This window comes from Silurus meridionalis, chromosome 17 (genome assembly GCF_014805685.1).
Source record: "Silurus meridionalis isolate SWU-2019-XX chromosome 17, ASM1480568v1, whole genome shotgun sequence".
NCBI lineage: Eukaryota > Metazoa > Chordata > Actinopteri > Siluriformes > Siluridae > Silurus > Silurus meridionalis.
This window is the reverse complement of record NC_060900.1, coordinates 5338950-5353270: the sequence shown is the minus strand read 5'-3', so window position 1 is coordinate 5353270 and position 14321 is coordinate 5338950. Positions and strand designations below refer to the sequence as shown.

General features: G+C 41.5%; 3 protein-coding genes across 5 annotated transcripts in view; all 3 read right to left on the bottom strand.

The window, feature by feature from the left end:
- Positions 1-1099, bottom strand: part of frmd3 (FERM domain containing 3) — a 44417-nt gene extending 43318 nt beyond the window's left edge. For both annotated transcript variants that reach the window (XM_046871432.1, XM_046871434.1), the window contains exon 1: positions 785-1099. In XM_046871432.1, coding sequence (XP_046727388.1) covers positions 785-889 — 105 coding nt within the window. In that variant the 5' untranslated portion in view covers positions 890-1099. The remainder of the gene's footprint in view (positions 1-784) is intronic.
- A 1941-nt stretch (positions 1100-3040) lies between these two features.
- On the bottom strand, positions 3041-9907 carry gkap1 (G kinase anchoring protein 1). Of its 2 annotated transcripts, XM_046872022.1 has the most exons (12): positions 9750-9907; positions 9026-9282; positions 7242-7397; positions 7069-7146; positions 5776-5908; positions 5664-5692; positions 5371-5529; positions 4930-5016; positions 4580-4643; positions 4376-4446; positions 4189-4266; positions 3041-3657 (listed from the first exon to the last, which is right to left on the bottom strand). In XM_046872022.1, exons 2-12 carry the CDS (start codon positions 9254-9256, stop codon positions 3616-3618), a joined length of 1128 nt encoding a protein of 375 aa, XP_046727978.1. In that variant the 5' UTR covers positions 9257-9282; positions 9750-9907; the 3' UTR covers positions 3041-3615. The 2 variants fall into 2 exon arrangements, with proteins under 2 accessions (XP_046727978.1, XP_046727979.1); XM_046872023.1 differs by lacking the exon at positions 7069-7146.
- Positions 9908-9981: 74 nt separating this feature from the next.
- c17h9orf64 (chromosome 17 C9orf64 homolog) lies at positions 9982-13861 on the bottom strand. The gene is made up of 6 exons (XM_046872025.1): positions 13633-13861; positions 12641-12685; positions 12101-12438; positions 11744-12000; positions 11407-11602; positions 9982-10261 (listed from the first exon to the last, which is right to left on the bottom strand). Exons 3-6 carry the CDS (start codon positions 12435-12437, stop codon positions 10032-10034), a joined length of 1020 nt encoding a protein of 339 aa, XP_046727981.1. The 5' UTR covers position 12438; positions 12641-12685; positions 13633-13861; the 3' UTR covers positions 9982-10031.
- Positions 13862-14321: the final 460 nt, after the last annotated feature.

Genomic DNA, 14321 nt, shown 5'->3' with positions numbered 1-14321 from the left:
CCTTCATGGAGTCAAGATGGTCCAAGACGAGACTGGAGAATCCAGTAAAAGGTTGTATACAATTACTGATATAGATTATAAAACCAGTAAAAGCAGACAAAGCATTGGGTTGGTGGTTACCTTATATCTATCGTTGAGTATTGCTATATATTACGCAGTTTGAGAATGCTGGAAAAAAAAAATAATAATAAATAACGTCAGCCAAAAGAACCTCAAGGTTTTGTGAGCTGAAGAACTGAAAGCTCTGACAATAACACTGGACACATTCAATAATGTGAATGAGCATATAGTCAGAGCGTGCAGAAGGGATTTGCTGAATATTTTACATTGAAGAAGAAATCTTGAAATGCAAATTAAGATTTCAAAACAACAACAACAACAAACTAACTGCTGCCAGACTGGGATGCCCAAGCTCTATTAGATGCACCTAAACCTATAGACTCAAGGATGTGAACGCAGCATCTTTTTATTTAGCTCATGTCTGTCTATTGTCTGATTCGCTTTCCAATTTCACCTTTTTAATTGAAAACTAGTAGGAAATATAATATAATAATATATATAATATGGTGAGTGCGCGTGAATATCAAAGGCAAAGAAATGGACGCGTCATCAGCACCTCGAAACAAAGTCTCATGATGAAACACGCCTGTGAACCGCACACGTGCAATATGCACGGTCTTGTCGTTTTCATTTATTTGTTTGCTGGGTTATTTGTTTATTATATACTCGTGGTTCTAAGAGGAAGAAACGCAGCGCGTGGCGTCTCGTCGGCTCGCGCGTCTACCTGGATGGTGCAGACGATCTCCGAGTCGTCCAGCAGGCGCACGGTGCAGTGGATCTCCCGGCTGAGCGAGGACACGCTCGGGCTCCGGAGGCGCAGCATTTTCATGGCTTTGGATCCTACATACCGGAAAGCGGCGGCCTTCGGCGCCTTCTCTCATGCGCGTACACGGCGACGGTCACGGCGCGTTCGCGGTCAGGAGCGCTGCGCGTACCGCGATGCTCCGACGCTGCTCATGATGGATGCTGCGCGCAAACGCTGCAAATCGCCCCTCTCTGTGTGTGTGTGTGTGTGTCTCTCTCTCTCTCTCTCTCTCTCTCTCTCTCTCTCTCTGTCTATCTACCTCTCTTTTTTACCCCCCTCTCACCCTTTCACCCCCTCATGCTCTCCGAGTTGCCAGATTGACCCAAGCCAAACTTATTTTAATTACGTTTTTTAACCAGTTCACTGAGTTCCCATTATATCCTCCTTCATCCTGTATTCCCTGTAATATGTAAGGATAGATTAATATTGCAAGAAATGTTTATAAGAAACCGGTTTGGAATTCACCAATCTGGCAACTCTTTCAGATGACGTAAGCGTCCCGCGTCCAGCATAAAGGCGCACGGGGATCGCGCGGTCATGACTGGGATCTTGATCTGGTACAAATGTCTCCTTATCATCATTTTTCCCCAACATCATCATCCTTAAGACTTTACCTCTGTTCCTATTTTATTTATTTAAAAAAAGACCGAATTGTTATCATTGTGACATCACAACGTATCTGACCGCGTGCATCACAACAGCTTCAGTGGATGTGGTCACGTGACCTCAGGCCAGCGTTTATATTCTAACATATTCTAGTATACTAATTAGTGTAGATGAATTGGTGCTCCTTCAAGTTGAAGACTCCATAAAAAAAAACCTACAGGTTCATTACGATACAGATTAGGAATCCCAGCAGTCTAAAAATTCAGATGGGGAAGAAAATATTTAGAAACCATGAGAATTTTTCTGGATAACTTCTGGATAAGCTCTGTCATATGAGATAATTTTAAACCTGCTACTGATTCAGCTGGTTTGACATCAAGTTGAAGTTCATTGCATTACCAAAACAGGGGTCTGAAAGCATATCTTCCTTGTATGATAAGAAATGGTGGGACCAGTCAAGAAGTGGAAAAGGATAAAACATAGACTAAGAATATCATCAGTCTAAAACATTTAGAAACCATTTTTTAGATGAAGCACTAATTTAATAACTTCTGGATGAAGTAGGTCTTCAAACATCATCTTAAGCCTGCTAACAACTCTGGTCGAGCATCAGGTGAAAGTTCGTTCCACTACTTAATTGGCAGAACAGAAAAATGCCTTGAAGCATGTCTTCCACATATCTTGAGACATGGTGGGACCCGTCAAGCAGTGGCTGAGGTTTGGAGAGTTTGGTGCCGTGAAGGGTGAGAGGTGCTAAGAGGTTCGAGCAAGCGTTAGTGTGTTAAATCTGATGTGGGAAGAAACAGGAAGTCGATGAAGGGAACACAGCAATGGGGTGTGTGTGTGTGTGTGAGAGAACCTAGGAAGATTGAAAACAATTAGTGTGGCTGCATTCTGGAGCAGTTGCGGAGGTCGAATATGTTTCAGAGGCAGACCTTCCAGGAACGAGTAGCACTAGTTCAGTCTAAATCATTTGTCTTTTTATTAAAGGAAAAGTAACTGGGACTGTCCTGCTTAATTGTTGCCAGCATTTGGGGGGGAAAATGGTGTAGGACACAACAAATGCAAGACTAAAACTACCCAAAACCTGTCAAATACATTTACAAACAAAAACAAAAAACAAACATCTACATCTAATCTTGTAACCTCCTGGCAGAGGCAAACAGGTTTTTGGCTTAAATATCCGTATAGTTAGCATTATACATGGGATTTACTCTCTGCCAAACACTTGATGTAAAACAGTGTGTATAGCATCCACATTTTGCAATTTTTAGCATCCATCAGTGATAAACATAACTGTTCCGAAAGTAATGTAAATGCTAATATATTTGTCCATTATCTCACTGGTTTCAAATGATTGCAACAGTTGTGGCTCTTTGGCTTTGTCCATGTTGAAAGACCGTCTCCGAAGTGCAGCTGCTAGTGCTCTTTACAATTACAATATCATACAGAATTGTACTGCATTGTTTTAGACATTTGGCTCTGATGAACCTGCCTCTTAATCAGATTTGATTAATCAAGGTGGAGAAAAAAAAAAAAAAAAAAAAAGACACTCAAGACAACCATTAATTATTCTTTGAAAAAGTAGATTGGCGTCTTTATTAAAAAGAACTCAAAAGTACACCCTTCCACTCATAATGATGTACAGAGTGAAGTGAATGGTGGAAAAAATACCCTGGCGCTTTTCCCCCACCAGCAGCTGGTAGACCATTCCGGACAAAATGACACAAGGCTTTATATTGTGTTAGTAGAAGTTGCCCATTTATACTGATTTAGGTCCTGTTTGTGGCTCAGGATGGAACCTGGGTCCAGTTTTCTCCCCAGAGCTATAAATCCTGCTCGGTGACAGCATTTATAATTCGCACAACGTGAACGTTAGCTTCTGGGAAACTCAACCCTGGTTAAATGGCATCGTATTTAAATCTTAGCAGCACTCAAGGGCAACTTTTACTCACATAATCGTTATGAGGCAAACAAGACTGCAGCCGTGAGGGACAGGAAGAAGTACATGTGTGTGTGTGTGTGTGTGTGTGTGTCAGTCAGTCATACAAGCTGAAATGAGATGAGATGAGCGAGTGGAGTGTAGGTCAGTGCTGGAGCAGGAAGGAAGGAATAAAACGTTCATTCATATCCATGTCTGATCTTCATAAATCTCCCTCTGGTCCCTTCTTGCCCTTCCGGTTGGTCTGAAGAAGAGAGGAAGAGAGGCTGTATTAATCCATATGTTTAGTAAAAGTACAGGAATAAACAGTATTTGTCCACTTGTCAGGTTTCTCTCTTGATGCATTAGTGAGGCAAAATAAACAAATCAGAAACAGAACCTTTTCCAGTTACTCATATAACATAAAACAATAACAACAAAATCTATGCAGGAGATTTCACATCATTTCACCAATACAAACTTTTACTGTTACTGTAAAGCTATGAGCTAAATTATAGACGTTTATATGGTCATATTCTGCACATTTACATACAGTGAAGCTCGTAACCTCATGGCAGAGGCAACGGCGCTTAGCAGAATTTCTCACCATTAAGCTTTAACTAAACTCGATGGCCAAATCACAACACCTTTTCGTAACCCATAGGTTAACCTGTGTGCAACTGCTTGCAGTGTTTCTCAACTTCTAGATATTTTATTTAGAAAATGGGGAAAATCCTCTTCATCATCTTGAAGATGAAGAGTGCACAATGGAAAAAGCACCTTTATATATACTTACTTGATGTTTCGGTTGTTCTGTCTGTAACCCCTTGACCTTCGATCGCTCCTGTTCTAAGGATGCATGCAGCACAGTCACCTGAGCAAAAGATACCAAACATACATAACATCTTACTACTGCTCATAGCCAACAATCTCACCTATTCTCATTTCTGACGCTTAACGCTATGAACTAAAGGAGAACAGACCTGTTTTGTCAGCTCCTCTTTTATGTTCAGAAGCTCCTCGACTTGCTGCAGGATTTCCGCTTTGTCTTTCACTGAACGAGACATTTATTGCGGCGTAAACGCATTAGAAATGTTGGCCGGAGACTGCATGATTTCATTTACAATTCTGCCCATCTGAGCTGGGAATAATATGATTGTGTGTGTTGGTGTGTACTGGGTGCTTACTCTCTCCTTGTTGAAGCATCTTGAGTAACTGAGCGTTTCTTGCTTTCACTTCTTTATATCTATCCTAAGGACAACAAAAAACACACCTTTATTCTTATTGAAAAACACATAGTAAAAAAGGTCCTTATTCTTATAAGTTACATTTACAATAATCAGATGGATGCAAACACCTTCATTGTTTAATTATGAAAGAAAATCAGATATGAAAAGGTAAAATTTAGTGTTGCCCTTTCTAGATTGGTACCTGCACCCACACTGGACAGCCCTGTTCAATAGGTTTGTATTTGACGTGATTATTTGCCCCACATGCCAACTTGCTTGCGTCAGGCGGTTGTCGTGATAAATCTCACCTCCCACTGAGTAATAGTCTTCTTCAATTTGACTATTTCCTGGTCTTTCTTTTCCAGCTCGAACTTCAACTGCTCAGCTCGTACATCCTGAGAGGAGGAAGGGGGAAAAGAAACACGTTAATATACGGCAAACCGAGTAGAATCCAAGCGCGCAGGGAGAAAGCCCACACAAACTGCTTTGTACATTCTGGCACATATATTTCAGTAAACAATATTAGAATCTACAATATACACTAATCAGGCACAACATTATGACATTATAACCTTATGAGCAGTAAAGTAAATAACACTGATTATCTCTCCATCGTGGCACCTGTTAGTGAGTGGGATTTATTAAGCAGCAAATTAACATTTTGGTCATAATATTATGCCTGAGTCACGTAGTAACCGAGATCACTAAGAGCAGTTTTCAAGTGCTTTTAAGTGTAATGAACGCCTGACCCTGTCCTGTTCTTGTTCAGAAGAGGTGTTGACCTCTTGACCGGTGCTGCAGCTGTACTGCTCTCGACGCTTGTCCCTCTGCACGATCCGGTTCACGTCGTCCTCTAGTTGGTTAAAGAATCTCTTTTCGTGCGCCGATGTGTTAGTGGGCTTCGGCTCCTGACAAAGACGAACAGGGATTATGGACTGATAAGAAATCTCCAAATAGAAGCGCACACTGCTTCTGGTTTATAGATTTCTCAATGACTCTAATATCAGCTTTCTTGCTTGTATTTAAACACACTGAAACTCACCTCTCTCTCGGACCTCTTACTCGGCGGATCTGCAATAGAAAAGCTCAGTTAGCACTTCTCTCTCTCTCTCGCTCTCTCTCTCATACACATGCAAACGCGAACACACACTTACCCACGTTTCCCTCGTGCTGGAAGTCTTTTAGAGACACCGTGATGCGTTTGTCTTTCCCCTGCTGGTTCTTTTTCTTCTCTTTCTTCCCTCCTGCTTTGGCTTTGGGCGATGCGGTCTCGGCGTTCACGCCATCCTGCGCACAGCGTTACTCTAATGTATTTTTGTCTTACTAGATTAATAAAAGTGGATATACACTATATTGTTAGAGGTGTATAATGTTATACAAAATGGAGGACAAATGCAAAATATAAAACTGCTTGTCGTTTTTTTTTCGCAGTTTATTATCATCAACATATATGATCAATATTTAAACAGTTCACATCGGTTAAATAATAAATAAATTAAGATTTGTGCAGCCTCTATGTGCTGCCATGTCAATCTAATCTTGACTAATCTAATCCCAGGGACTGCAAAGTCTGTTCTGCAGGCCTTTTTTTTTTTTTTTTACCATAGTCTCCTTAATAAATAGCTCTGTTTCTTTAAACCAATCAGATTTCATATTCGCCTCACAGGGCAGCTAGCTGGCCCAGAGTAGCGTCAGCATTTTTTCATCCTCTGATTGGTTGGTCATAGAGAAACAGTTACAGCCAAGTTCGACTGGCAAAACACGCGTGTAGCTCTGCACACATACGTTTGAGTTAGACTTTTTTATGACCTACGGAGGAAGAGAAATTTATTTTGGTCACGGACATACTTAGAAATACATTTAGAAGAAAAGCTAGACGCTAGGAGAGGTCGGCCGACCCCAAGGCTAGCTAGCTTGTCCCGGGAAAGTGTTTGTTCGCCACTTCCAGACCAGTGCCTACGAGCGGTACCACTGGCTTACAGCCTCTGAGCGCTGCAAATTATGAGTCTGCATCTCTGGTGAGTATGTTGGCTTTTATTTACATTATGTTTTTGTCATGTTATTAAACAAATATTGATTCTGAACTGCTCCAGATGATGTAGGTGCACAGTTACGGTTGTAGTGTAGCGGTTTGAAGTCTTAACTGTGTTTCTTGCTTTAGTAAAATGGTATTTACCCTCCATATGTGAAATTCCTCTCTCTCTGTAATGCCACGGGCTGTTGTATTGCGTGTTTGTATTGTATTGATGGTTTCTATAATTGCGATGTGATAGTGGTGCTATTAAGAGGTGGATTAAGTCTGGGGAAAGTCCCCATTGAAGGCCCAGGTACCAAACGCACGACCCGCCACTGGTATTTGCTGGTGTCGTGTGATCACTTAACACACCCTAAGTTATATATGGTTTATTTAAAAAGTGTGTGTGTGTGAAGCAGAAGTAGGCTTTTACCTTTTTCTGTTGCTCAAACTCTAGTTTACTCATGATTAAGGCCTTTTCCAAGTCTGCTTCATACAACTCGCTGGTCAGCTACAAACACATACAGTGAAACAAAATATATCACCCGATCTAAACGAGCACGCGAGAAAAGAAAAAAAAATCTACAGTTTATCGGATGTTTTTACCCGCTCGTCTCTCTGTTTCCACTCCTGCCAGCTTTCCTGGGGGGCAGAGGTGCGATCAGGGGAATTTAGCAGCTCACTGGCTAAACCCTGTAGTGTCAAAGTAGATGGAGGTGCTGAAGATTTTTGAGGCAGCTTCTTAAAGGCGAGGTTCCTGAGCTGCAAATGCAGAGCAAATACAAAACAAAACAATGGATCAGCAAAGGCAACTGGCTAACACCTGCAGCCGAGAACATACAGCACACAGCTACCAGACCCTAAGAATGTCTAAATGCTAAGTGATCTAAGTGATCTTTCCTGATTTACTAAAGTTAAGTGTTGGGTACAATAAAACCTCAAGTTGATGCCTTGAAAAAATCCCTGAACAAAGAGATAGATACACTATATGGGCAAAGGTTTGCAGACACCTAACCATAAGAGTCGTATGTACTTTTTGGACAGCCCATTCCACATTTAGTCCCCATTTGCTGTTATAATATGTTAGTAAAGCCAGGTACTGATGTAGGTTAAAGAGGCCTGGGGTGCACACAGTGTTCTTATTAATCCCAAAGAAGTTCAACAGGGTTGAGATCAGAGCTCTATAGCATCCCACTCAAGTTCTTCCAGTCCAACCCACCAATGTAAACTATATCTTCATGAAGCTGGGTTTTTGCATACAGGTACATCGTCATGCTGGAACAGGTTTGGGTCTCCTAGTCGAAGTGAAGAGTAAATGTATATGCCTCCAAATTTATGGTCACGGTTTAAGAAAAAATCCATCACACCAAAGAACCACTTCTCTTTCAACTCCTTCCTTCTGGCAGATGCTACAGAACTTTGTTCACCAAAACTGCCAGGAACAGGAACAGTTTCTTCCCTCAGGCAATCATCCTCATTAACAACTGACCTTAATTATATGCCCTGCTTCATATCTACAAGTACTGCATTGTACGAAAGAGACTCTTCACTTCATCCCCATATGTTACACACAATGTTGCTTCTACATATCGTACAAAAGTCCTAAAGTAACTTGTTTATCTTATGTGATCCTGATATTGTTGTTATTTAGTCTGTATAGTCGTGTCTATAAGCTAAATGTATAGTTTTGTTATTTATATCTGTACTTCTGAGTGTCAGCAACAGCTGGAACCAAATTCCTTGTGCAACAGATTGTCCAATAAACCTGATTCGAAATATAACTAACAAATTGATGCTGAATCCCATTGTGTCTAACAATCACATGAGTCTTGACCATTATACTCTGATTCGAACCTTGTCTGAAAGCCACCTCAGATTCTGAACACTTATACAGATCCCTACTTGAATACCACCTTCACCAAATGGCTTGTTTTACGATGGATTCAGTGATTTTACCGCAAGTTCAACTTCTTTTATCTGCACATTAGTCGAGTTTTGGCTTTTACAGCTTTCGTCATTGCCAACTATGAAAATCGACTATGTGATAGTGGTTGTAGTGGGACTCAGCCCTCACGTCATCTCCTCCCAAGGACATCGATCACGGCATCCGATTTCCGAACGCTCTTGCAACAGTTCGGAGAGGCTCCTGAGATCATCGTCTAGCTTTCACCTAAAAGTTTTTTTGAATGAGACCGTTGTAGGAGACACTCATACCTTAGAGAGAAACAAAGACACCACCACCCCTGGGACAACCTGAAACTTGTCAAAAAGTCCACCTGGACACACACTGAACAGTACAATCCCTGATCAGATCTCACACACACACACACACACACACACACACACAGATATGAGCATGTGCTATTCAGTGTGGATTTCCTTTAAGTCACCTCATTGGTTTCACTCTGCTGCTGCTCCTTCTTGCGTTTCTTCTTGTCTTTCTTTTTGTCACCGCTCTGGTTGCTCTTGGAGCCGGCGGATTTCCCAGATCGCGAGGATTTCCCGGCTTCTCGAGATGATTTAGGTTTTCCCGAGTCGGAGTCCGTGTCGGAGTCCGAGTCCACCTGCAGCAAGGCGAAGCGGGACGCTGTGGTCGGGACCGAGATCAACGCAGATGCCATGTTGGAGCCTGTGTACTGGGATGCGTCTGGAAGAAACCAGGGAAAGACATGAAGCCGGTCTTATTAGTGCAAAGGACAAGAAAGAAAGAAGGATGTGCTGGAAGTATGACGTCATGGTTATGATGATAAATCAACAAAGGCTGCACAGAAGGGTCTTTAATAGAAAATGCTAATCAGTGCCTCGGCTGTACAATAAGTCATTGATTATTAAACCAAACAAGCTCCGTGGTTTGGTGCAGTAAATACATATTTTAAGAAGTTTCTTTTATTGAAAGAAAATCATTCTATGTATTACTCCAGACCCTCGAGCTGCTAGTATCGCTAGTCGTTGTTAGCTAGAAAAACTAGCTCGCCGCGTCCCTTTTTGTTTACCGCTCGACATTCTTCTAAACAATTATTCTCTTTAACAATTTTATCGTCTCGCTTGAGCTCAAATGATTCCCGAACAACCATTTAAACAGACTAGAAGCTGCCATTAAAACCTAACTTTCACCTTCTGAAGTCTCGTGTAGCCGCTGTGGATTCCAGCAAAGTGTCTGCAACCGTCTCTAAGGCAGCCCGAGTGGACCAAATGCGTTTTAAGAAAAGTGGCGTTTCGGAAATTAAAGACAGACAGACAGACAGACAGACAGACACACACACACACACACACACACACACACACACACACACACACACACACACCTTTCATTTACCTCAGAGTTAAAAATATATATATAATAGAAGAGTTTTTAATTTCTTTATTAAAGATAAAGTGAAGTTTTTTGTAGGCATTTTAATAATATATGCATCGTGTGTGGTGTATGGGAATGTGTGCCATCTCTTCATGATGTTGTTTTGCATAAGGCCACAGGTAAAAATCGATAAGAGCCGAGTTTATGTCACAGCTCTTCTGGTCTCTCTCCTGTACAAGCTGCCAAAGACGATTCTTGATTTTCTCCACACACCAAATCGAACAGCCACGGATTTCCACTTCCCTCCTGTCACACGAACTCAACAATTCACCTGCACAAAAACACAGAACAGGCTTCTGTCAGTATCAAAAGATTCTCACAAAGCCATAGCGATCATTTTGCCTCGCTTCATCGTTGGCCTTATAGGTTTTATGTTCTCCTCTGAAACACAGTAAACATGATTATATTGATCAGTTTTTGGGTCCTCTGTAATAAATCCGGTGCTGATTTGTTGGTCGGTGTTGTATTTTTGTTGCGACATGTGGATGTTCTTCATGCTGCTCACATTGCTAGTCCAGTTACAAAGAGGACTAATATCAGAAACTGCCAAGACCAAGACCAGGACTATCCCAGATCAAGTCAAGTCTTGAATCTTGAAGCTGTTGAGACCAAATGAAAGTGTGCCTGAGTCAAGATAAAAGAAATCTATTTCCAATAGTCAGCATAATTCATACATTGAGTCAATGTTTTTATATACAATATCTCACAAAAGTGAGTACACCCCTGACATTCAGCAACAGTTTTAGCATATCTTCTCAAGTGACAATACTATAGAAATGAAACTTGGATATTTTGTAGTCAGTGTGCAGTTTGTATAGCAATACAGATTTAGTGTCCTCTGAAAATAACTCAACATACAGCAAGATGACAACTGCATTGCTGAAGAAGGTGAAGGTGAAGGAGTGGCCAAGTATGTCTCCAGACCTGAACCCTATTGAGCACCTGTGGGGCATCCTCATGCGGAAGGTGAAGAAGCGCAATGTGTCTAACATCCAGCAGCTCCGTGATGTCATTATGGAGGAGTTAAAGAGGATCCCAGCAACAACCTGTGCAGTGCTGGTGAAATACTGTATATTATTTCGTGTTAAACCTTGTACAAGTGAAAAAAAAAACCCACATTGTTTAAAAACCAAAAAAAAAAAAAAAAAACAACTCTTGGTCAAGACCAAGACCCACAACAAGCGTTACACGTCCAAGTACCAACACCAATAAGTTAAAGACAAATTTAATTCAATGCAGAGATTCCTACAGCGGCATTTAATTTCATAGCAATGAGAGATGTATTGGTGTTAGTTGTTGTAGTATAAAGTTTTCAAAGCTAATTTGTTTGAGCAGACCACTGGCACCACTCAGCAGGAATTAGGATAATGTAGGACTGTTATCCAAAAACAGATAAACAACACATCTCATTCTTACCCTTTTTCAGTGCCTCCATTAGAGCATCAGAGTAACGCAGTACCCCCAGGTAGACAAGAGCCTGTGGCACTCTGTAATCCGCAAACATGGTGAGGTAATCCAGGTTGTGAATGTTCCCCTCACCTCTGGCCTCCATGATCCCCCAGAAATCTGCCACGAGGATCTGAGCCCTCTTATAAAAGGAAATCCGCTTGCCCTGGTTCATCAAAATCACATTTATCACAGAAAAAACTTAATGAATTTAATCAATGATGGGGTCAGTGTGATGTGTGGTCCATGGAGGTGCTGCTACCAGATCAAATTGGGATCTGTTTGGAGTTATACTATTCATGTTTACCTCAAAGTTCGCCTCGTCTCTGTAGGAGGGTATTTTATCCACAATGTACCGCATCATTTTCTCAGCATCACCCTGCCCGGGTCGTATGAAGCTCCTGAAAGATCCGCCATGCTGCATGAGAACACGGCCGGCCTCAGTGAGGGCCTGGTGACGCTCCTTCACCATGGGCATGGGTGTGTCGCTATCTGACCGAAGGACATTAGCCAGGTCAGCCTCGCTCATCTTGGAGAAGTAGGCAGGATCAGTTATAGGCACACCTTTGATGAAGAAAAAAAACTAGGGTAAATGTCAAAGGTCAAATCTAACTTAACAGACAAGCATTATGAGCTTTATTGCCCCCCCGTCAGCATCATTTACCCTCGTCCATAGCCCTGGTGACAGCTGCACACAGAGACATGTAACCACGATATGTGGTTCCTCTGTGCTTCACTTCACACTGCTGGTCATCTCTATCAGGCCAGAAGGAGAAGTTCATAGTGTCCGTCACAAAAACCCAGTTAATGGCTTCGTCTGTGTCCGGAGAGGGAGCGAGTGGGTTCATCATCTTCCAGCCACTAGCCGTGAACGCCTCAGTGTCTCGCAGCTTGTAGAGCATCTCGGCCACCTTCTCAACCCCTTCCTCATCCACAAAGACGTCCCGGCTCTTCTCCGCCACATACTGGCCTGATTCCCGAGGCATCAGTGGCTGCTCCATTCTGTGCCAAAGTAAAGAGCATATTCATGATGTTTATAAAATCAGCTCCAAACAATGTTCAGCAGTTATAAGACATTAGTACATTAGTAATTCGGATTGATCCGTTTTCACTTTGCTTTGAACCTGAACAGGGGGTTTCACATGTTTGTGTCTGAGGTTTTTTTTCACATGTTTGTGGCATCTCATTAGTGCTGTATTCCTACCTCACACTTGGTGATCACGGGATACGCTCAGAATCCACCACCACCCTGACCAGGATAAAAGAAAAGATAAATGAATGTATTCAGAGAGGACAACACTTTTGTTGCCTGTCAAGGTAAACAACTCCTAAGCAAATATGGGAACCAGCATTGCCACCAGCTAAATCAGGTCATATCTGGAACAAAAGAAATCTTCAATATTTTTAGTTAAGAAATGCATCAGTTCATAACTCCTTCTGCTCATGGTTTGTATGGCACTTTTAACAATGGAAATTGTCTCGAAGCAGCTTTACAAAGATAAAACCATTCTAAAATATCGATATAAAATAATGTCGATATGAAATTTAGTTCCGATAAATTTGAAATATGAATATAAGTGGTGATTGTGGCAAAAGAAAAACTCCATGACGTGGCATGAGGAAGAAACAGTGAGAGGAACCAGACTCAGGAAGGAACCCATCCTCATCTGGGTGACACCGAATGTCCATTCATTATAGAACTGTTTACTGATGGGCGCTTAAATGCTGAACTGTTCATGCCATATGCCACTGTAGCAGACTGTTTATATTCATTACAGTCCAAATCCATCATCATAGCAGGAACTTCAGAATCTATTATGGGTTTGTGTGCATTATTAAATCATTATCATCCAACCAAAGAACGCATCATAGAAACCCCTGGATGCTTAATGAGGCCTAATAGTGTCCAGTAGACACTATTAAATAAGTTGCCAAAGGTGTTCTATTGGTCCTTAATGGTATCCACTATCCATAACGTGGCAGCAATAGATTTTTGAATAAATGACCAATACAAACTCACAAGGTTACACAATTAGTTTCCATTAAAACCATTACAATTCCCATATATAATTCTGAAATCCACATGTTCTAAAACGGATCATTGCCAAACATCTGCCACAACATAACTCACTCATTCATACTTTAAAAACTAAATCAGCTGAATAGAATATAAACCGGATGTGAACGCATACACACCAGAAATCGAGTCAGACCGAAAGACAAGTGGTGCATCCAAAAGAAAAAGTCCTACAGGAGCATGTGCAGAAGTATGAAGTTAGAAAATAGCAGGTAGACAATGCACACTTCCGTACTACAAAGTATAATACTGGGTGTGTACTAGTCTGGTGTACTAGTAAACGTGTTTATTAGCAGTATGCATTTGTGATCGTTGCCCATAAGGTCGAAGTGCTTTCATTCAGACATATGCATACTTTCTTCTGTTTTTACTCAAAAGGAGAAACAGCGACACCTGGTGTAATGGAGTATGCCTGAGATTTCAATTTCCATCCAGCATGCTTCATTTCAAAGGTAAAAAAAAAAATTTAAAAAAATGTTGTCATATGTACATTACAGCACAGTAAAATTCGTTCTTCGAAAATACCAGCAATGTTAGGAGGAGCTATGATACGGCACCCCTGGAGCACACAGTTTTAAGGGTTTTGCTCAAGGGCCCAAGAGTGCCAGCTTGGTAATGCTGGGGCTTGAACCACTGTCCAATCAGTAACCCAGAGCCTTAACCACTGAGCTACCACTTATTTATCAATATTTCTTAATAACCTAAACTCTTCTGGGAATATTGTGCAGGGTGTTAGTAATACAAGGTACTAATGGGTGAGGGAGGATGGTGTAATCAGCGTTCCAATTCATCCCAAATGTCCAAAGGT